Source organism: Triturus cristatus, chromosome 4_1, assembly GCF_964204655.1.
Source record: "Triturus cristatus chromosome 4_1, aTriCri1.1, whole genome shotgun sequence".
NCBI lineage: Eukaryota > Metazoa > Chordata > Amphibia > Caudata > Salamandridae > Triturus > Triturus cristatus.
Genome location: NC_140585.1, coordinates 918,491,387 through 918,514,092, shown reverse-complemented (window position 1 = coordinate 918,514,092; position 22,706 = coordinate 918,491,387). Strand labels below are relative to the sequence as shown.

At 48.1% G+C, this 22,706-nt stretch overlaps 1 protein-coding gene across 1 annotated transcript in view; it reads left to right on the top strand.

The window, feature by feature from the left end:
• The first annotated feature begins 22,481 nt into the window (after nucleotides 1-22,481).
• DENND6B (DENN domain containing 6B) overlaps nucleotides 22,482-22,706 on the top strand; it is a 269,659-nt gene continuing 269,434 nt past the window's right edge. The window contains exon 1 of the mRNA XM_085653730.1: nucleotides 22,482-22,552. Coding sequence (XP_085509856.1) covers nucleotides 22,514-22,552 — 39 coding nt within the window. The 5' untranslated portion in view covers nucleotides 22,482-22,513. The remainder of the gene's footprint in view (nucleotides 22,553-22,706) is intronic.

The window sequence follows — 22,706 nt, the reverse complement described above, 5'->3', positions numbered from 1 at the left end:
GGGACCTGCCAACACCTGGAGGGTCAAATCAAGAAAACTGGAAAAACCACTTCGGCTGCAAAGACAAGTGTCTCGTCATGCAGGACGTCTCCTCAGAAATATTCCACTATTCCGTCAAGATCACTCCTTTGGACGGCCACGTCTCCGATGAGAACCCACGTGTCGGGCACCAACTGTGGCAATGAGCTTTTCAATGAGCACACTGGTGTAGGGGTCACCCCTCTCTGTCCACGGGTCCTTAGACCAACAAAATAGAGATTGGCACTGAAGCTGGAAGTCAAATAACAAGTTTATTAATCACCCATGAGTGGGACTACGTCCACACAGCACTCTCAAGTGCTGCCTGAGGTAGTACATTGAAGTCACAGAACATAGGCCTTATATACAGCTTTTTCTGCACTGGTAAGCATGTGGATACAAATAGAAGGTGCAGGCCTACACATGGCTAGTTACCGACAAACATGGGCTGATGGGAAATCACTTAGTCGGCAAAGTGGGAGGGGGAGCAGGAGTGCTTATGGCAGCACTATGAGATTGACAGTTGAGTCTGAGACCAGGGCAGCTACAAACTCTTTAGCATGCATATTGCTTTTAGCTGAGTCAGGAAGTCATCTAAAATAGACAGCACAGGCAGGGAAAAAGACAAGCAGCAGAGGATAGGAGAATTACAAAGCCAACAAAATGGATGCCATAACCAAGATGTTTCAGCTTATGCTGACAGAAATTATTTCAGATTTCCACAAAACGGTCCTTTCTGTTTACCCGGATTACTCTCTAGCCATACAAAAACAACGCCTTTTTTACTGCGAAAAGAGACCTGCAAGATGAAGGTACCACATGTGTTGCTATATCCATCCACCCTGAAAATCATGTTTGACAGTAAAACCACATTATTCAGTGACACCACAGCAGTGTGGGACTGGTTGGAGTAGTGGCAACTTCTCCGCTAAGGCAGAGGAGCGACGCCCCAGCCTGTTTTAAGCAGTGTGACAAAGGAGAAATAACATTATAATAACTTGTTCTTCTTGTCATTTTATTGTTTCCAGCTTCTTTGTGGAGGGGTTGCTCTGTCATCAGGGCAGGGGAGGAGTTATTTGCCCACTCCAAGTATGCATGAATGCTTGGCTGGCCCTCTGGGGCCCGCCAAACATTCATGTGCACTTTGCATGTTCTCCATGCAGGCTGCATTACAGTCTCCGTCTGAGCACCGAACCACGGTGCTCAGACCAATGACAACGCTTGGTCAGTGGAGCCTGGGTGCTTAACCAATCACAACGATGCCTTCCAGGGTTTTGATTGGTCAGGGGAGCCTGGGTTTGCTTGTTGGTGGCTGTTCTGCAAAGTCCAGCAGAGGAGAGACGGAGCAGAGACGCGGGACGCGGCAAAAAGGTAAATGTTTTTTTTTTGCTTGTTTTTTTAGCATTCTCCTTCCTCCTCCTTCCCAGTCCATGTTGGCCCCCACTGGGTTGGAGGCTTATAAATCTGAGATGCTTGGGGCACCCTTGCTCCCCCAAAAGAAGTGCAAGAGACCACGTGCCCGGAGAAGCAGGAAAAGACGCACTAACTTACCAACAAAGAAAGAAAGAGAGGAAGGACGAGGAGTTCCAATGGAGGCAAGACGAGGAGCCGCACTGCAGGCAAGACGAGGAGCCGCACTGGAGGCAGTGCTGGTATTGGACCCCAGGAGTATCGGGGGAACAATGACCCCAAAGTCCTCTGGAGATGACCTAGGAAAGATGGAGGACTCCTCAAATCCTGCCCTCTTGCCTCGGCTGGTGGACGATTTGTGACACTGAAGGCAAGAGTTGCAGGAGAAAAAGACACCTGACATTACAGGACACTGTGGGGGAGCCCTGTATTAGGAACTGCAACATAGTATGTGAGCCATTCTTGCGGCCAGAGAGTCAATCATGGAGGACCAGGAGCTGTGCACCGATGAGGTTTGAAACGAGGACCAGCGGAGGTTGGTCAGGCGGGAGAGTATGGGCCACAGTTTGTGGTCACTCCGACCTCCATTTCTTCTCCCACGTTGTGTGGAGAAGCATACAAGCTTTTCACATTACATAAGGATTGTGATGTAAGCAAAGACTTCAGGGACACGAAGGTCGTTTACAGGTAAGCAAGTGTGGATTTATTCAGATATCAATCGTCGCCAAATGATGTAAGCAAAGACTTCAGGGACACGAAGGTCGTTTACAGGTAAGCAAGTGTGGATTTATTCAGATATCAGCAAACAGCAACCTCTCTCCAGCTGGCCAGACACATAACTGCCAAGCATGGAATACAGCTTAATAGATAAACACTCTAAGAACACCCTACAGCTTCTAGAGTGATAGAAGGGGAAAGGACACAAAGGAAGGGCTACCAAAACACACAGATAAGTATTTACAACAGATTGATGATGCATGGGTGACCGTTGCTTCCGGATTGGGAGATGCAGGAATTGTTTTAAATGTGTTTTATGTCAAACCAAACACAGAGGGACACAGTCACCCATGAGGCTGGTTGTTCCAGGTAGGGGGGCCCTACAGGGGTGTGGGGGACACCTACACAGACACCTGGTTACCTTCTCTAACTACATGTTCCTAACATGGAATGTTAAAGGTCTGATGTCAGCGATTAAGAGGTTTAAGGTCCATGTCTTTCTAAAGAGGAGGGGAGCTGAAATGGTATTCCTACAGAAAACCCATCTAAGAGTGCACGAGGCACCCAAGTTGCAAAAGCGGTGGAGGGGCCAGTTGTAGGCCAGCGGGTCATCGTCGTATGCCAGGGGGGCTCTGATATGGATGAGGCCCGAGGTTCCCTCTCAGGCCCCGGAGGTAGATAGGGACCTGGAAGGCAGATACACCCTGGTCACTGGAAGGCTGGATGGACAGAATGCGGTGCTTGGCAACCTCTATTTCGCAATAGAGATCAATCTGTTTTCTTTCAATGGCTGACGCTGAGACTGTGGGCAGGTTCAACAGTGCCATGGCTGTTGGAAGGTGATAGCACCCTTCGAGCTGAATCCCATCTGCTCCCCTTCCGAAGACTCCTTAAAACATGGCTCTTCCAGCAACCTGGTGCATAGTCTGCTGAAAACCCCTGTCTAGACGCTAGCGTTGGGACGCCTTCGGGTAACTACGCACTATATAAAAGCTAATAATAATAGCAACTGCATATTAGACACAGTGCTGGGTCACTCGCACCCGACCCTTCCTTCGCCCGGGTGGCCAAAGTAGCACAGATATTCACCAAGTGGCTCCGGGATTGGAATCTGGAAGATGTGTGGCAGGTATGTCACGCTAACCACCTAGAGGAATCCTTCTACGCTGTGCCTCACTACCTACATGTTTAGCTAGATATGTTTCTGGCCCCTGGTCCGTTGATACCCAAGATTACACATGCAGAATACCTGGGCCGAATGCTGTCAGACCATAACTTTTGCTGATACAAATGCAGTAGGGTGGACCTCGTCCTCTGGTGACCACATGGCGACTGCAGAGCACTTTTCTCCTAGACAATGCTTTCCAGGAGGAGCTGAAGCAGGTGGTCATTAATTATTGTGAAAAGAACCAGGGTATAGCATCCTCCCCGTGGGGTGGAATGAGAGTCGTTCAAAGCAGTGGCCAGGGGTCACTTTATCGGGGCAGTGGAGGGAATTCGGAAAACATTACAGAGGAAACAATGGAAGACTCCCTATTACAACTGGAGAGAGACTTAGTTCATCAATCCAGACCGCATTGTACAATACTCACTTGAGAGGGAAAACGATGCCACCCAAGTAGAGCGGCTGAAGAGTTTTAGCTAACGGGAATACCTAGTGCATCAACTTGCAGAGGCTGACAAATCTGGGTGCCTTCTGGCATAGCTTGTTAATTAGGATCACAAGGGTCATCACGTAAATCCAAGACTTCCAGGGTGACCTTAAGCAGTCGCAGTATGACATGAACACAGTTTTCTTTTACTATTATTGGTCCTTATATGAGGAGGACCCACCAGTCCCGGAACCGTTATTGTCACCTTCCTCGCTCGATGTGAGCTACCACCGGCCACAAACAAAGAGATAGCCTAGGCAAGCCTATCACAGAGCAAGAAGTTAGGGCTACCATATATAGTCTGCCGATGAGTAAGACCCCAAGCTTGGACAGGTTGCCAGCCGAATTTTACAAGACTTATGCAGCCCTTCTTTCCCCTTGCCTCACCAAGGTGTTCATGAGCAAGAGAGGAGGACTGCTCGCCCCCAACCTTGAGAGAGATCCTGATGGTGTTGCTTTAGAAACCGGATAGGGATTCCACGGATATGGCCTTCTCCCCCCCCTTATCCATGCTTAATCTCAACTACAAAATACTGACTAAGGAGTTGGCCAATCGGCTCCTGCCCATTATGCCCCTGTTGGTCTAACTGGATCAATGTGGGTTCATGCCAGGCCGCAGCACCTCTGGTAATATCAGATGTCTTCTGCGTACTGGAAGAAAGCGGAGTGGAATGCCAGCAGGCGGCCATTGTACTATCCATTGAGCTGGAAAAGCAGCTGATACGCTGAGCTAGCGCTACTTGCAAGCGGTCCTGGCCAAACTGAACATGGCGGAAGGGGTGTAGATGGATAGCTTTGTTGTACACCCACTCCACCGCCCGGGACCATACCGGCAAAAGAATGTCGGCATTAGAATGTATCACAACAACAATGACCTTGGGGGGAGGGGATAACCTGGGAGTGGCGTTGCATTCCCTGAAAGGTAGCATGGTATTTTAGAAGAACCCCCCCCCCCCCCCCCCCCGTCAGTAACTTCGCCAATCTCCCGGTTCTGAGACCATGACCTCGATATATGTTTAGGACTTTAAATGGGAGAACAGCAGGCACGAGGTCGCCCTGTCGGTGCCGAAGGCGTCGATAGATGATGGCGGACTGGGTGCACCTGACTTTGAGCCATATTACTTCGCCTCCCAGCTGCAGTGGGCAGCTAGGTGGTTAGAGGGAAGGAATTTGCTTGGTTTGGTGGCACTGCAGAATGGCACTGCATCTACAGACCTCCTGCTCAGGTTGCTGGGACGCACTCCAGGCACAGGTGACTTGCCGAGGCTGGGGACTATAACAATGCAATGCTGGAACAGATGTAGCAACAAAGCCAGGGGGTAAAATATTATGCTCCTACAGTCCCGCTCAAAGACCTGCTGCTGACCTGGTCCGGTACTCCAGAGACTCTCCCGAGAGGCTGGACTGAGCTGGACAACTTCACTAATGTGGATGCTCCAGCGAGGGGAAGTTTCTGGCGGGGCAGCAAATGATGGATGACTTGGGCCACCCATGCATTTCCATTTATACGGGAAGATGTCGATAATGGCACAGGTTGTGAGGAAACGGGCAATCTGAGCCGGCCACCCATGAAGCTTTACAGCAGCTACTATTTACAGTGGGGAGAGGGGCAGACTGATTTCTTGCTGGTGTAGAACACTCCTGAGTGTGTGTTCAGCACTGAAATTGGAAGACAGTAGAGGTTGCCAGAAATACCCCACAGCAGATGCACGGGATGAAACTTTCGAGAAGTTTGAAAATCTGGAGTTGATGCTGGGACCAGACATGCCATCCGCAGAGGAACGACAATAAACTGTGCCCCAGTGTCAGTGGCCTGCGTATGGAGATAGCAGCCCTCACGGTCAAAGTAGTCGTGCTGGTAGGTGGTTGGTGTGGGTTTAACAAATGGTTTTATTCACGTTGTTGCAAAGCATTTTATGGTCTGTTGCACTGCCAATCCTGTGTTGGCTTGTATTTTTCTGTATTTTACGGAACACATTAATACTGTAAACACAGAAGAGACTGTTATTACGACGACTTAATATTTACAATGGCAAACATAACCCTGTGTTTTGTTAGTTAAGGCACAAACCAATGAAAGCAATACACAGATCTTTTTAACAGAAACAGCAATAGTTATAGGCAGTAGAATTAGTGACGGGCTCCTACTTTGAGTCTCAATGAGTGAAGGTGGAATGAAACATTTTCTGTAGCATTGATAGAGCAGGAGTGCCCTGGTGACCAGTGGTGCAGAGTATGAGCCCTTGGATACTGAGGGCCCTCCGGGGTTGATGCTGGGACCAGACATGGCAGGCACATTCTCGTCTAACACACAGTAGGGTGAATGAACTGGAACAGGTAAATTGAGAGCTTGTCCTCTTAATTATGGCCAGTAGCTTGTTGCTCAATAGATGGAGCAAATTGTGAGAAGTCTTCCACTTATGGTAACTCCTAGATCTGTTAAAACCGCTCCCCTATCAGTGTGGACTAGCAGACGCTAAATAGCCAGAGAGCTTGCCTCCCTCGACTAAGACCTGGACACACAGTGGCTGTTGACAAGCAAGTTCTCATGGATCTTTCGCTGCTTTTAGCAGTTCTTTGGTGTGGAGCACAGTTGTCCTCCGAGGGTTGCAACATAAGAAAATAGCCCATCCCATATTATTGCTCGTGTAACTGGGGCACACCATGGGTGAGTGCACATAGTTGGAAGCCACAATTGTTATCATCATTTTTCTACTGCTGCCTACAGCGTTTCTAACACCCTCCAATGCAGAAGTTTCTAATTGAGCTAGGGAAGATCATTGCAGAGAAGAAACACACTTGCAGTGGGAGGCTGTAAAAACACAGTGGAGTGGTCCCATCAAACGCTGCTTCCCGGTTCTCTTGCTGCCAATAGTGTTCCAATCTTTGCCCTTTTAAAGTGACTAACAGTTTTTGAAAAGGTGCTGTATCACTATATGCTACTGCAATTAAGAAAGGTAATAGGTCTGCATTTGTTGAAAGGATCATGTTTTAGTAAATGATGGGAAAGTTGACAGCATCAGCTGTTCTGCATACTTCTAAAAAGTCAATGCATCTTCCAAACAACAGAGTGCATAGGTCTCGCCTATGTGAGATCTATTGCCTTGATCAATGTGCAGCATGGCTGAAAGTAAGAGGTGAAAGCACTATGAAACGATCAGCGTTTACCACATCTCAGTACTTTATATTTTACTTTCAGCCATGTTGCACAGCAGCTGTGCTGCTGTACATGTATAACAAAACAATTGACAAAATCAATAGATCTTGCATAGGCGAGACCTATTGGCTTTGCCAATGCTTGTTTATGTTCCCTACAAAAGGCTGTGATCGTTTAAAGTTACACTCAGGTGGCTGTGTCATAGTGCTTTTTTTTTTAACCGTTCAGCCATGCTGCACAACAGCGGCACTGCTGTACAACACAGTTAAAAAACACATTGACAAAGCAAATAGATCTCACATAGGCTAGACCTATTGGCGTTGCCACTGCTTGTTTTATGAATTATTCCAAACAGTATGATCTAAATTGTAGTGTCCTGTGATCATGTGCAGCAGGACCATTGTGATCATCGGTGGACTCCTTACAAAGCTATGTAATCAGTTCAGAAGTATTTGGGGGTGTCTGGGTGTGGTCAGTAAAGTCTGTGACGTTTTGCATTCAATTTACGATTGCATGCCAAAGAAGAAAATGTGTGCTACAGAGATCCATGGGTGGTGTGATCATTTGTGTGCTCCAGAGCTGTGGTCGACGTGACAACTGGCAACGAGTGGGGAAAACGTGCTCCGAAGAAACAAGATTGCTCTCCCTGAGATTTGCCGATGTCCAGCAAACTGCTTGTGCTTGTCACGTCGCCAAAAGAAGCAGTCTACGGTTGGCATATGGGGTGTCAAAGCTCTGCTCTAGCTCGTACAAGGCTCTTGAAGAAGGGGAAGGTCCTCCAGAGGAGCTCAGTTTGAGAACCCGCCAAAATCTAATTGGCAAAGCCGAGAGAAGAAATGCTGCACCACAACGTAACACTGAGCCATCGTTCATGCAAAGCAGAAACGCTAAAGGCAGCAACAACCATGTACAAGAAACTAAAGTCTGCTCACCAGTAAAGACAGACAAAGCGCTTTATAACCTCAAAATCCGGTGATGCGACTCGAGTGCAAACACAGGGGTTGTGTTTACGAAGCTGTTGGTCCCTGCAGAAACGATCAAAGAGGCAACTGATGACATTCAGCACACAAGTTCGCCAATGGTTGCAGAAAAGAGCACTAATTACGGTGCAGCCACATTCCTGAAACCACCACTGCCATTCAACACCACCAAAAAGCAGATTGTTGGGACCAGATGGACTGCATGGATCGAAACGTTCAATGACTTCATATATGCTCTAGAAGAAATAGATGACAAAAAGATCAACAAATGCTTAAAGAACCTTGCAGGTGATGGAGTGAAAGGAATGCTAAAGAAAATACTACAAGCTCAGGATGTATCTGATCATCAAATCAAAGAAATGTTGGAGGCCAAGTTCAATGCCGAATGTTTACTATGAAAGGTACATTTGCAACCAGGCATGACAGCAAGCTGGTGAAACGAAGGATGAGTTTGTCAAAAAATTAGATGCTGTCATCAAGCACAGCAAGTCCAGTGAGTTCAATGATGAAGAAGCCATGCGACGCTGTGGTGCAGCGACCCATCAAATATCATTGTACGCTGATGACCTCTTACTGTACCTGGAAAACACTGAAGAGGCCCTGGTGGGGGCTGTGGGGATGCTGTCGGGCTTTGGTAGGCTGTCGGGCCTCCGGGTAAATTGGACAAAAACTTGTGTTTTCCCGCTGCGGGCGGATACGCCGTATCCTCCTCTGACGGTGGATGTGGTCTGGGAGGGTACATGCTTCACTTATCTGGGGGTCCGAATTTATCATGACGTCGCGAACTTGCTAGACGGTAATATAGGGCGTAGCATAAGGGCTCTGAAGGGGTGTATGACCTTTTGGGCCTCCCTTCCGTTATCAGTGCAGGGCCGGGTCGCATTGTTAAAGATGGTGGCTCTGCCTCGGCTGCTCTATTATTTCCACACCCTGCCAAACTGGGTCCCACAGCGGATCTTCAAAGATCTGAGGACGTTGGTCATCGGTTTCCTATGGGGGACAGGACATCGTAGGGTGGCCCTGACGACTCTGATGCGGCCCAAAATCGAAGGAGGGTTGGCGGTCCCAGATTTCGAATTATATTACCTGGCGGCGCAGCTCCAAGTTTTGACACAGAACATTGCCAGAGTGTTTAGAGGCCCGGAACAAGGGAGGGGGACCGGCATCCAGAGACATATTTTATCTTATATAGTAATGCAACAGAAATTGGACCTGAGAGGCTTGTCTATAGAGGAGAGAACTCTTCAGCTGTGCTGGCGCAGGAGCATGAAGAGAGCGAAGGCAGTGCGCCCGTATGCTCCGGAGATCCCTCTGGGGATGCTGACGACGTTACCGCATGGAGGCGACTGGTCCCCGTTGGCAGAGTGGGAGGAGTTGGGGCTGCAAATGGTGGGGGACCTCTATGTCGACGGGGTGCTTGCCCCCTTCGGGGAGTTGCAGGCGCAGTTTGGCCTCCCGGATGGGAGTTACCTCCTGCACGCGGCGGTGATTGCAGCGCTACAAAAGCATTGGAGGGGAGGGCTGATGGAACCTACCGCAAATGCGGCCTGCCAGTACGTGGTGATGGCGGCGGGAACGATTAAGGCGGTGACCTGCCTCCATTCTCGAATGCTACAGGAGGGGTTAGAGCTGCTCACAGCGTTGAAGGAGACGTGGGAGGAAAGCATAGGTAAACCCATTTCAGACATGGTCTGGAGCCATATTCTGCGCAGAACATGGAAGGGTAGCAGGAATGCCCGCTTTCAGCAGGTCCATTTTTTCCTCCTACATAGGGCCTATATGACGCCGGGAAGGGTTAGACGATACTTTCAGGTGCGGGAGGCGGCGGGCCCGAGATGCCTAGCGCTTGGGGCCGAGCTGGACCACCTACTATGGGGGTGCCCGAAGCTGGGGACGTATTGGGCTGAGGTGGGAGAGCTTCTGAACACGGTCACGGACCGGGAGGTAGAATTCGACATGGCGGCGTGTCTCCTGCTCTGGTTCCCTCACACGGCAAAGACACGGGTGACGAGCAAGTTTATTGACCTAGGTCTTATGTTGGCTCAGTGGGAAATCACATGGCACTGGAAATCCCGGGAGGGTCCCTCAGTTAGGAGATGGACGGCTGAGCTGTTGAAATGGTCTGGCTGTGAGAGTGTGCTCAGAAGGCGACAGGCTGTCAAGACAGGAAATGAAAAGGGATTGGAGTGGGCGAGGGCTTGGGAGATGATAGTACAGGCTCTGCAAGACTACCTACTGGAGGGTGCGGAGCACGACCATTCGGAAGACGGGGTTCCTGGAGGCTTGAGAGACCACATGCCAAACCCGATCATTAGCGAAACATAGAGTCAGGACCCACAAGTATAACCCACGGCAGCAGCAGTTGGGGGGGCGGGAGGGGTGGGGGGGAGTTCATGGGGTATAGTTGTAGAGATATTACGAGCGCGGGCAGACCGGCTCTCTGACCAAGGCCTAGAAGGGAGTGGGGTTTCAGAGCAGATTTCCTTAGGTACTGTTAATATGCTGTTGAGTAGGCTGCAGGCACTGCGATCCCGGGAGGGAGCTAAGGTGGATCGGTGCTATGAACAAGGATACCTCCGGTACAGCCGACTCTGAGTGGCTGACCGTATTTGGCGGCGATTGTGGGGAGGGAGTTGGTTGGGTGTAAAAGCAGATGATACAGTGCGAGGTTGACCTATTGCCTCTGCGAGCGGCTCACCTAGATACTCTGAGTCACTGTGTTGGTACGCCGCCCGGCCCCCGGGATGTGGGCTGAATGGCTGTGTGCATTGTTCTACTGGCAGCTGAGCTTTGTGAAGCCGAGTGTGTACAGGTTGACTTACTGGTTGCCTTGTTTATAACTCTGCAATAAAAATATGTTTACAAAAATAAAAATGAAGAAGCCATGCGTCTCAGAGTCATCGATCGGTGCCTCTCCGATTTGTTCGGAAGACGCATGCTGAGAGAGACACTCAGCCTAGAACACGTACACATTGCTGCAAGAGCTGAGGAACGTGCAGATTGAGAAGCTGTTGATAGGGAAGCTGTAACAGCCCAGAATAAATCAGCATTGACCTTGAAAAGTAAGTAGAAACACAAAGTGGAAGCCGAAGAAAAAGAAATTGTGTTTCCAATGTGGATTTTCATTTCCACACAAAGGTAAATGTCATGCCATTGGAGAGATATGCAAAGACTGTGGGAAAGAAAACCATTTCATAATGGTCTGCAAAGTGTAAAAGAAAGTAAGTGCATCACGACGAGACAATAAAATGGGCGCTAAAACGTTCCAGAAGCATTCTAGTTATGCCCACAAGGCCAAGCAACAACATCACTTGAGGCAAGTAGAGACCAAACAAAGTCAATTGTCATCAACTTCATCTTACAAAGGCTCTTTAACATCATCATCAAGCGACAGTAAAGAAGATGGATGTGCAATGATGATGTTGACTGCAGAACAATGTGCATATGTAGCATTCGCCAAAGAGAGATCGCCACGTGAAGTAACAAAACTCATTTGCACAGTGCTCCAAGATCACTCTAAAGGTGAATGGCTGCCCTATACCCTTTATTATAGAGTGGTGCATCGATCAATATCATGCTGGCAGAAAAATATACCAAACTGTCTCCGGTACCATGTCTAACGCCATTGAAAACAAAGCATACACATGAGCTGCTTCTATTCCATTACAAAGTCAAGGGTCATTAATAGTACCATGGGGCACAAGATATTTTGCCAAGTGCATATTTACTCTTAGCACTGCTGCTGACATGGGACTGAGATCATTCAATTACAATGTTAATGCACATTCTGAAATAGTAAGTCAATTTCCGTTGTTTCATGCACTAGGGAAACTTAGACAATTAAGATGCAACTTCACATTAATAAGGACATTTGTCCTGTTGCTCAGCAACAACTTTAGATTGCTTTTAATTTACACAAGGCATTGAGAAAGAACTAGAGACATGTTAAAGCATGACATCATCAAGTGCTCTACTGGTCTGACGCCATGAGTTTCACCCATAGTGGTAGTGCCAAAAAAGGAAAGTGGAGTTGCATTGCTCATTTGTGTTGGTATGTGCTAGACCAACAACGCAATTGAGAGGGAAAGACACCCAGGTCCACACATAGCAAACATGATTACACAGCTGAATGTCGCCAAAGTCTTCTCCCGTCTTGATTTGAACAAAGGATACCATAAATACAAGCTGGAAGAGAACTGTACGTACATTACTACTTTTTCAATGCATGTTGGTTTGTTCAGATACAAAGCCTCAGCTTTGGTGTGTCGTCGGTTGCAGAAATCTTTCAGGATGTAATTCGCTAAGTAATTCAACCTATCACACATGCTTTTAACTACAGTGATGATATACTAGTGTTTGGAGCTACACAAAAGGAGCATGACAAAGCTCTTACACAAGTACGCCATCTGCTCGCTGATGTAGTTTCACTTCAAATGCAGAAAAGTGTGAGTTTCACAAAACCAAACTCCAATTCTTTGAGCATATTTTCGATGAAGAGGGAATGACTCCTGACCCTGAAATGGTACAAGCATTGTCATCCACTTGTCCCCCTCAGGATTTATTTATTTATTTATTTTATTTTAAAGGTTTTATATAGCGCTGGCTAGACCCGGAGGTATCAGAGCGCTTTACATGAGTATAAGATCATAGTTGCAGGTTACATCGTTACAAAGGTTACACAGTTATTAGAGCATGGCAACATAGTTACTTGTAAGGTCGAGATAAACAATAAGCACATATACGTAAGGGAAAAAGCAGGCAAGGGGAGAGATTCAGGGGAGGGGGTAAGGAGCAGGGGAAGTAGACAGAGAATGAAGGATGGAAAGAGGAGGGGAGGGGGAGAGCCACAGCGTGGAAAGAGGGAGGGGGGGAGGGTGATGGGGACACAAACCGGTAGACGAGTCAAAGCTGCGTTCAAAGTCCAGTAACCCGTGATCATAGGGGAAGTGGTATCATTTCCCCATCTCTGTTGCGAGAGGCTCCCTTTACGCAGTGGACTCTCTCAGAGGGGTCTCTGAGACTCCAAGGCCTACATACTGGATCCTTCCCCAAAAAGGGGAGAGGGAGTGCTTTGGCAAGGGGGGCCATACCATACCTCAGTTGTGAGTGGCTCCCTTGGCGCTGTGGACTCTCTCAGCTGGTTCGCTGAGACTCCAGAGTATAAATATTGGATCTTTCCCCAACAAGGGGAGAAGGAGTGCTTAGTCAAAGGGCACAAAGGACAGGGGGCTAGGTGGTGTAGCAGGTAAGGGGAGAGATTCGGGGGAGAGGGAATAGGAGCGAGCGTTTTACATGAGGAACACTAATGTTACAATTTTACAACAGTGACAAGTTACATAAGTATCAAGAAAAGCATTTAAAGAACATAGGGGACAAGGTTAATGGAGCAAGGAAGGGTAAGAGGATAGGGTAAAGGGGTAGGAGGAAGAAAGGACGTAGAGACGAGCAGCGCAGGGCAGGACTGGCACCCCAGGCCGCACCCCTTGCCGCGCACCCAGCATCGTGCAGCGGGCGCTAGTTAGGGCACAAAAGTTCACAAGTGTCAGCAGGAGTTTTCGCATGCCAAGCATCGGGGTCGGGGTTCAGATCTCCGGGATGCAAGGTCGGAGATAGGCGATTTCAGGCTTCATGTGATCGGCCTGCATTCCGGTTTCGACAATGCTGTTCTGGATGGGGAAACATTGTGTCGGAATGCCGCTCTGGAAGCTGGTAAGAGGGTTTTACTTTGGAGCATCAGCTCCGAGCGGACATCTTAGTCAGATGCTGGCGGGGTCACGTATTATGGATTCTCCGGAGGAATACGGCCAGTCGGAAGGTTCGACCAACAGAGCAGGACGGCAGGCTCGGCCGTGCCGGGGTGTGTGCCTGGTTGTTTTAGGCAGAGTTATGTTGCGGGCGCCCCACCCCAACAGCAGGCCCGGCAAGCAGCAGAGCAAGATAGGCCGCGCAGCAGTCCCAGGGAGGAGGAAAGCGGCACGTGGGAGGGAGTGGGGTCAGCAGTATGAGTGTGGGCAGCGGCGGCCAGGCCCGGGTCTCCCCACATAGGCCGGGAGGGCAGGTCAATGTCCGGGGGCAGAGAGGGGGGGCAACGCGCTATTAGCAGCTCACCTCCCTTAGAAGCTGTTGGGCCTGTATCCAAGGCACAGCTCCAGACCGTCTTCGCACTGGCGGGGGGGGGTCGATGGTGTAGGCCTCCGTCGCCCGCACCGCCAGGCCATGGAATTCGCTGTGGTCCCCCGAGCTCTAAAGTTCCCCGACGGGTGGGGGGGAGGCAGCGGCGCTCCCTGCCGCCCAGTCACCCAAACAGGATTGCCGCTCTGCTTCTGGGGCCAGGTCAGCGTCACCCAGCTGCCGTTACCCTCAGGCGGCGTGCGCGAGCGGGAAGGCAGGATCAGTGGCGTCCGGCCTCGAAGCGGTCACGAAGAGGGCAGGCGCCAGACACAAGCTGCCGGAGGGGAGGCAGGCTACTACGGGGGGACGGCGAAGTGCTCACCAGAGGGGGCCGGGAGGACAAGTCCGTGTCCGGTCGCAGCCGGCATGCGGTGGGCGCACGAGTCGCGTCCCCGCAGGGATGAAGCGACACCTCTAAGCCGCCATCTCGGCGCCGCCGGATGGGATGGCGAGAGTTGCGGGCCTCTCCACCTCCGCAAGCCGCTGGTCCGCTCGTCCCTCTCAGTCAGCGGCGGCCCTACTGCACAGACACCTCCAGCCACCAACGCCGCCCTCGGCCACCCGCAACCACACAGGCAGGCTGGACGGACCCCCCAGCAGTCCGAGCGCAAGGCCGATCCTGGAGCACGCTCGGCGGTCCGCAACACTGATTTATCGGAGGTTTCAGGCAACCAGAGTCGGCAGAGAGGCTGGATCGGGATGCCGGTGGTGGTTGCAGAACCCGACTGGGTCCGAACCGAGTGCTGAAATGGCGCTGATCAAGGCTGTACAGGTAAGGCCCGGGATGCGGGCAGGAGCGGCGGGTAGGCACGTCCTACTCGTCCGCCATCTTGGGACTTGGGAGATGTAAGGATGAGGATGTAACCATGCTGCGATCCTTCTTAGGCATGGGCAGCTATTGCTCTAGATACATTTGTGACTTTACCATTAAGAGAGTTGACAAAGAAGAATATTCCTTTCCAATGGTCCTCTGAATGTGACCAGAGTTTCAAGAAAATCAAGCACGCCATTGAAAATGCAACTGAAATGGCCTATTTTGATCCAAAGTTACATACTGAAGACATACTTGATGCAAGCCTGGTGGGGTTGGGAGCAATCCTTATTCAACACAATGGACATCCAAATGCTCAGAGACACATTGTGGCATGTGCTAGTAGAAGCTTACCTCAGACTGAACATGTCTATTCTCAGCCAGAAAAAGAGAGCCTGGCTATGGTGTGGGCTTGTGAACATTTTCATGTGTTTCTGTACAAAAAGCATTTCACCCTTGTCACTGACCACCAGGCATTGCAGACCATTTTCGGGAACCTGAAAGCTAAGATGCCCCCTCACATCGAGAGGTGGGGGTTGAGATTGCAAGAGTATGATTACACTATTGTGCATAAGCCAGGGAAGGATCAAAAACCCGCAGATTACTTCTCACAAGTGCCGTACCAGCATCACGGTGCAACATCTAAAACGGCTGAAGCATATATCAATTTCATAGTAAAGTCTAGCACCCCTGCAGCTCTAGCCATTGAGCAGAGCATGGTTGTTACTAACACAGACAGAGACATGCTCACGCTCAAGGATATCATTGCAAAGCAATCAAGGAGGAAACCTACTCTATCTCTCACAGATGACGCAGACTATCAAAAATGCATACAATATGCAGGAAGAACTTTCCATCATGCAAAAAGGTAACATACTAAGAGGTTCAAGAATTGTCATATATGGGAGCTTGAGGCAACAAGTCATTTTACTGCCACACAATGGACATCGTGGCATTGTAGCCACCAAGAGAGCCTTCAGGGACCGAGTGCTGTTTCCTCACCTTGATGAATTAGTTGAGATGGAAATGAAAGCATGTCACCTGTGTAACTTCTTATCTCCCAAGACAACACAGCATCCAAGAAGCGTGGGAGAAAATTGCAGTTGATTTCTTTGGACACTTAAATAATGGCCATCATCTCAAGGAAGTTATTGATGAGTACTCATGTTTTCCCTTAGTGGAAAATTTATCGGCCACCCATGACAAAGTCATTGAGAGGCTGGAGGATATTTTCACAGCATGGGGTGTTCCCTCCATTCTCAAGTCTCACAACATTCCACCCCTCAATAGCAGAGAGTTTAAGGACCTTCTTAGTCGCTTGAATGTTAAGCATCAAAAAAGCAAACCTCTCTGGCCACAGGCAAATGGCTTTGTTGAACGATTTACGGGCACCCTGAAGAAAGTGGTTCAGTGCGCTGCACTCGAAGTAATCAATATCAAGTCAGCCTTATCTCCAACCCTTTATGAATCGGTCAACTAACCACCGAACATCAGGTGAAAGCCCTGCCACATTGCTGTTTGGGAGAGCCACATGGACCACAAGCCAAGTAATAGACTCAGACGAGATTTGTGTCACAGCCACTTTTTGCGAAAACAAAATGAAGGCCTATGCAGATAAGCGAAGATGCCCTCGGGACATGGTTTCAAAGGAGGAGACCGGATCCTAGTCAAACAAAAAGGGAAATGCAAGACCGACACTCCGTTTGATGCCGATCCATTGAAAGTCGTGACAAGTAAAGGGCATATGGTTCAACGTCCTGGAAACTCCAGTACGAGAGACTCATCAAATTTCAAACATCTGTCCCAATGTTCATTGGCTCCAGACCTTACGAGTGAGACAAGTCCACCTGAGTGCCTAAGTCAAGCATCTGAGTCTACATGTGCGATACCAGATGACAGTGCAACTCCTTCACCTTGTATGACTCGATCTGTGAGATTGATGTGAGCCACTCAACAACTCAATGAGGAACTCTAATGTATATATGTTATCAGTACTTTCTATTTAATAAGAGGTGAGAAGTAGTGTCATGTGATCATGTGCATAAGGATCCTTGTGGTCTTCGATGGACTCCTTACAAAGTTATGTAATCAGTTGTGAGGTATTTGGGTGTGCCTGGGTGTGATCAATAAAGTCTATGACGTATTGCGTTCAGTTAACAGTTGCATGCTGAAGAATAAAGACATGCTACAGAGCTCCATGTGTGGCATGATCATTTGTGTGCTCCAGACCTGGGGTGAATGCGACATAAATGTTGGAAATTCGAAATAAGACTGTTCGAACGTGTTTTTGGGTTACTGTGATTAATGTCACCGCAGCTTTGCTGAAAGGGGTTGAAGTGTAAATGTCGGATTTATAGGCACATTAGTTCTGAGTTTCACTTTGTTATGTCCAGGGCTATTTCGGATGATATTTGCACAAGGTGCTCAATTCAAACTCATGTCTATTCTCCACCTGAACTGGGCGTGGGGGTCTGAATCTCACAATTTTGGTTAAAAAAATACATGTTTATGGGTGTGTGGTCATCTCCCGATTAATTAAATCATGGTTTCCTGCATATTTCTACTTTTCCATCCCAGAAATGCAGTGAGCTGAACTCTACGTGTCTGTCATGTGCTCATGCCTGACGTGTTCACTATGCCTCTAATTTACACTCACCATGTCATCTGCAGTCTTGTACCTCGGGATTGGAGCGATGCACAATTGGGTCCACCTCTTGATCGTCTCAATTCTGTATGCTATAATAGCACAGCATCTTGATATGATCAAGTGAGGGAAGGATAGAAAGGGAACAGCAGGGAGGGAGATCTGGAAATAGAAGAACATACAATTACTATCTTGAAGCTATTTATATACAGCCTACAAATCTTCCCTCATTCTATACACTCTATTCAAAAGAAGGTACCTATAAAAGAAAATAACAAGAACCTCTCTTCATGCGATACGCTAGTCACAGGAAAAGAGTTGTGAACATCTTTTGTTCTACTTCCAGACGAATTGCACAGTACAGTGTATCTATGGAATAGATATAGCATTACTCTCCAATGGTTACTGTCAAAGCTACAAAAACAGTCGTAATTGTTTTCACTACATACCATATAAATTGCCTTTACTATCATCACAGGGTGTGGACTTCACTCCTACCAGGGCCCCTGTTATAGCTAGGCATGAAACACATAAATCATGAATGTAAAGATGTCAGGGTTTTGTAAATATATCACACTGTACCCTTTAACATGTATTTCTTTCAGTAAGTTCCTTTTATACATAAATCCAGATTAAAGAGCTTTTTCCCAATAACACAAAAACTGAGAAAGAGCAGGAAGATGCAAGTATTCAGGATAAAAACAAGTTCCGAGGTGACAGCCTTATCGTTAGGAAAAAAGAGTATGTCCAGGCTTTGCAGCTTCCAAAAATGACAACGACCCCGAATACATGTCTGTGTCTTTTGCGTTTAAACTGCAGAATTCCAAGTGCTTTCTCCAGCACCAGTTTAAATACGTATTTTATTCCAAAGGTCTCTTCACCCCCACGAATGTCCAGCACAAGACCTAAACAAAAAACAGCTTGGCGGGTTCCTGCACCCACTCGAACCAGAACAAACAGTGCATAGCAGAATTGGCCATTAGGTTATTGAAATAGTGGTGCTGAGGCACCTTTACCCAACCCTTTGAGGATAATGTGTGAACCGGCGTATCTCTCACAACATCAAATAATCTGCGCTCAGCCGGTACGCCGGCTGTCTTTTACGCCCGCCCAAACCAGAAGCATGTTACGTGTTCCAGAAATGCTGGGGCATGCCGGGATTTGTAGTCCCACATGACGCTCCGAGCATCTGACAGCGGGCCGGTGATGAGGATCGTAACATGACAAGTGTTTTGAGTAGACCAAGAGTAATGTGAAGCCTTTCAAGTAGATAGCATGGGAATGGATATGTATCTGTGTGGAAGCAAAGAACTGTAAAATAATAATAGTGTAGTTTAAAAGCGCAGGTGACAGTTATGGTGTCAAGACCTAAAAATCCAGGTAGGTTAATGGCATTCTTTTGGAAATGTGCTTAAAGTCAGCGATGCAAGATCGCTAGCAACAGCGCATGCACTCGCTCAGGCCAGACCTAAAAATAAACAGAAACGCAATTTGTTTTTAGGTCGAGCCTGGCAGTGCGCATGCACTACTCTGTGAGGCATGCTGTGTCTGGTCGGGGTGCTTAGGCCACACCCACCACTTTCCATTTGTTCCGTGTTGTCTTTCTCAATTCCTTTCTTCTCATTCGTAAGACGTTGCTCTTTGGACCGCCTTTTTGGGTGTGTTTTTTACTTTGTGACGACTACCCATTTTACATGTCCCCTTACACTCTGGTGTCTTTTTAGGTCTCGCCTAGCTATTGCGTTTACGCAATCGCTATGCAAGACTCTAGTAAGAGGGGCATTTCAAAGTGCTCCCAAAAGTGGATTGCATGGCAAGCACACGCACAATCACGTGCATCGTGCCGCCATGCAATCCGTTTGGGGAAGCGCTTCAGCCCACTGGCGCGTGCACATGTAGCCACAGCCTCGGCATCATACTTCAAAGGGTCCGCTCCCCCGCCTGGAATGCGCTTCCCCGCCCCCGCCACAGCATGCCAAGAGATTGTTTCCTCATGGCGCCTCTCACAACTGTCCCTCCCCCACCACAGGGCTAGTCTCACAGACGCATTGCCATCCATCGATTTCAATTTCATGCCCGTTTTCTCTTTGCTTTTCAGCCCACAGCCCACTCTCCCCCCACCGTGTTTTCTTGCAGCTTTGCCCAGATCTGAGTCTCAAACAACCAAAATAATAAGTTTGCCTTGCACGCTTTCTGCGCTTACAAAGTTAACATATGCTGCGCTCATTCCCTTTTCATCCTTCTAAGGTCGATAACATTAGCTCCATTAATTCTGCGTCTAAGGATGTAAATAACCATATGTTTTCTTGCAACTTTAGGCACTTCACACACACAGCCCCACTGCTCACACACACAGGCATCAAGGCAGCCACAGAATGCTCTGAGCCCCACCAGTGTTTGCCACACATACATGCCTCTCACATCTCGTGTTTTCTTCCAGCTTTGGCCCGTGTTCTCTTTGCCTTTCAGCACTCAGCTTCCCCGTAACCACCATTTAACTAACATCCTGCCACACTCATTCTATTTTCATCCTCGCTTTCACTTTCATGCCCGTGTTCTCTTTGCCTTTCAGCACACAGCTTCTCCGTAGCCACCATTTAACGACCATCCTGCCACATTCATTCCATTTTCATCCTCGCTTTCCCTTTCATGCCCGTGTTCTCTTTGCCTCTCAGCACACAGCTTCTCCATAGCCACCATTTAACGACCATCCTGCCGTAAACACCATTTAACTATCATCCTTTTAGTTAAAATAAAAGAATTGCCTCTAAGGGTTTAAGGAACCATAGAAATACAAGGCAAGGCAGCAACAGAACGCTCTGAACCCCACCAGTGTTTGCCACACACACATGCCTTTCGCCTATCTCTCCCCCGTCCTCCCCCTCCATGTTTTCTTGCAGCTTTGCCCAGATCTGAGTCTCAAACAACCAAAATAATAAGTTTGCCCTGCTCGCTTTCTGCGCTTACAAAGTTAACATATGCCGCGCTTATTCCCTTTTCATCCTTCTAAGGTCGATAACATTAGCTCCATTAATTCTGCGTCTAAGAATTTAAATAACCATATGTTTTCTTGCAACTTTAGGCACTTCACACACACAGCCCCACTGCTCACACACACAGGCATCAAGGCAGCAACAGAATGCTCTGAGCCCCACCAGTGTTTGCCACACACAGATGCCTCTCTCATCTCGTGTTTTCTTCCAGCTTTGGCCCGTGTTCTCTTTTCATTTCAGCACTCAGCTTCCCCGTAACCACCATTTAACTAACATCCTGCCACACTCATTCCATTTTCATCCTCGCTTTCACTTTCATGCCCGTGTTCTCTTTGCCGTTCAGCACACAGCTTCTCCGTAGCCACCATTTAACGACCATCCTGCCACACTCATTCCATTTTCATCCTCGCGTTCACTTTCATGCCCGTGTTCTCTTTGCCTTTCAGCACACAGCTTCTCCGTAGCCACCATTTAACGACCATCCTGCAACACTCATTCCATTTTCATCCTCGCTTTCACTTTCATGCCCGTGTTTCCTTTGCCTTTCAGCACACAGCTTCTCCATAGCCACCATTTAACGACCATCCTGCCGTAAACACCATTTAACTACCGTCCTTTTAGTTAAAATAAAAGAATTGCCTCTAAGGGTTTAAGGAACCATAGAAATGCAAGGCAGCAACAGAACGCTCTGAGCCCCACCAGTGTTTGCCACACACACATGCCTCTCGCCTATCTCTCCCCCGCCCTCCCCCCTCCGTGTTTTCTTGCAGCTTTGCCCAGATCTGAGTCTCAAACAACCAAAATAATAAGTTTGCCCTGCACGCTTTCTGCGCTTACAAAGTTAACATATGCCGCGCTCATTCCCTTTTCATCCTTCTAAGGTCGATAACATTAGCTCCATTAATTCTGCGTCTAAGGATTTAAATAACCATATGTTTTCTTGCAACTTTAGGCACTTCACACACACAGCCCCACTGCTCACACACACAGGCACTGATCACACGCACCCCTGCGTCTCAAACAACCCAAAAAAATAGTTTACCCTGCACTCTTTCTGTGTTTACAAACTTAACATAGGCCACGCTCATTCCCTTTTCATCCTTCTAAGGTCGATAACATGAGCTCCAATAATTCTGCATCTAAGGATTTAAGTTACCATATGTTTTTTTGCAGCTTTGCCCAGATCTATATGTCACGCGCCCCAACAGTGTTTGCCACACACACATGCCTCTCGCCTATCTGTCAACCGCCCTCCCCCGCCGTGTTTTCTTGCAGCTTTGCCCAGATCTGAGTCTCAAACAACCAAATTAATAAGTTTACCCTGCACACTTTCTGCGCTTACAAACTTAACGATTGCCATTATAATTTACATTAACTTTTATTTAAGTGTTAATTATTTACAAAAATTAAAAGCCATTGTTATTTGTAATATCAATACATCTAAGTCACGTAAATACAACACATATTGCATTACAAATGCTATAGGTGTCACATTTGCAACAGTTAAAACTATTGACATTGTACATGAGAAAGCTAGTAATTTCAATATTTTCAATACCAACACATAAATAAAAAATTAGTCAATTTACAATACAAAAAGCTCATATTTTTCTAATGTGAGACCTATTGCACCTTTGTTGGTTTGTTGCACTCGTTTTAGTCACTGAATTTGTAAGGTACCGTGAACACAACTTCAACATGGCCTCGTTATATTTTTAAGGCTTTATTGGTTACTGCTTGCACAGCAAACGGCTAGCATGGGCTGCGTGCAGGGGAGAACGGGGCAGCTTTGCCGGCGCACACCGGTCAACCTTGGGGGCGCTGCTCTCCTCAGGAAGCCAAAAAAGTGTCAGGAGGCTTGGCCTGTCTGCCGTTGAATACCGCCCTCCACCCTCTTCTCTGCTGTGATTCGTGGCTCCAGATGAAAACAGCAAGATGTAGCCTTTCGGGCACCGCAGGCATGCAAAGGAGCACTCGGCATACCGTAATTGTTTATATGGTAAATAAAAATCCGGAGCGACCACGAGGTGGGCGTTGTGTACAGCAATTTGAAATGCATACATATTTTAAATATACGTAATTAATAGGGTGACCCGGTAATGCATACGCCACCTTCACACGCCATCTAACCTAACCTCCTTGTTTTGTTTGGA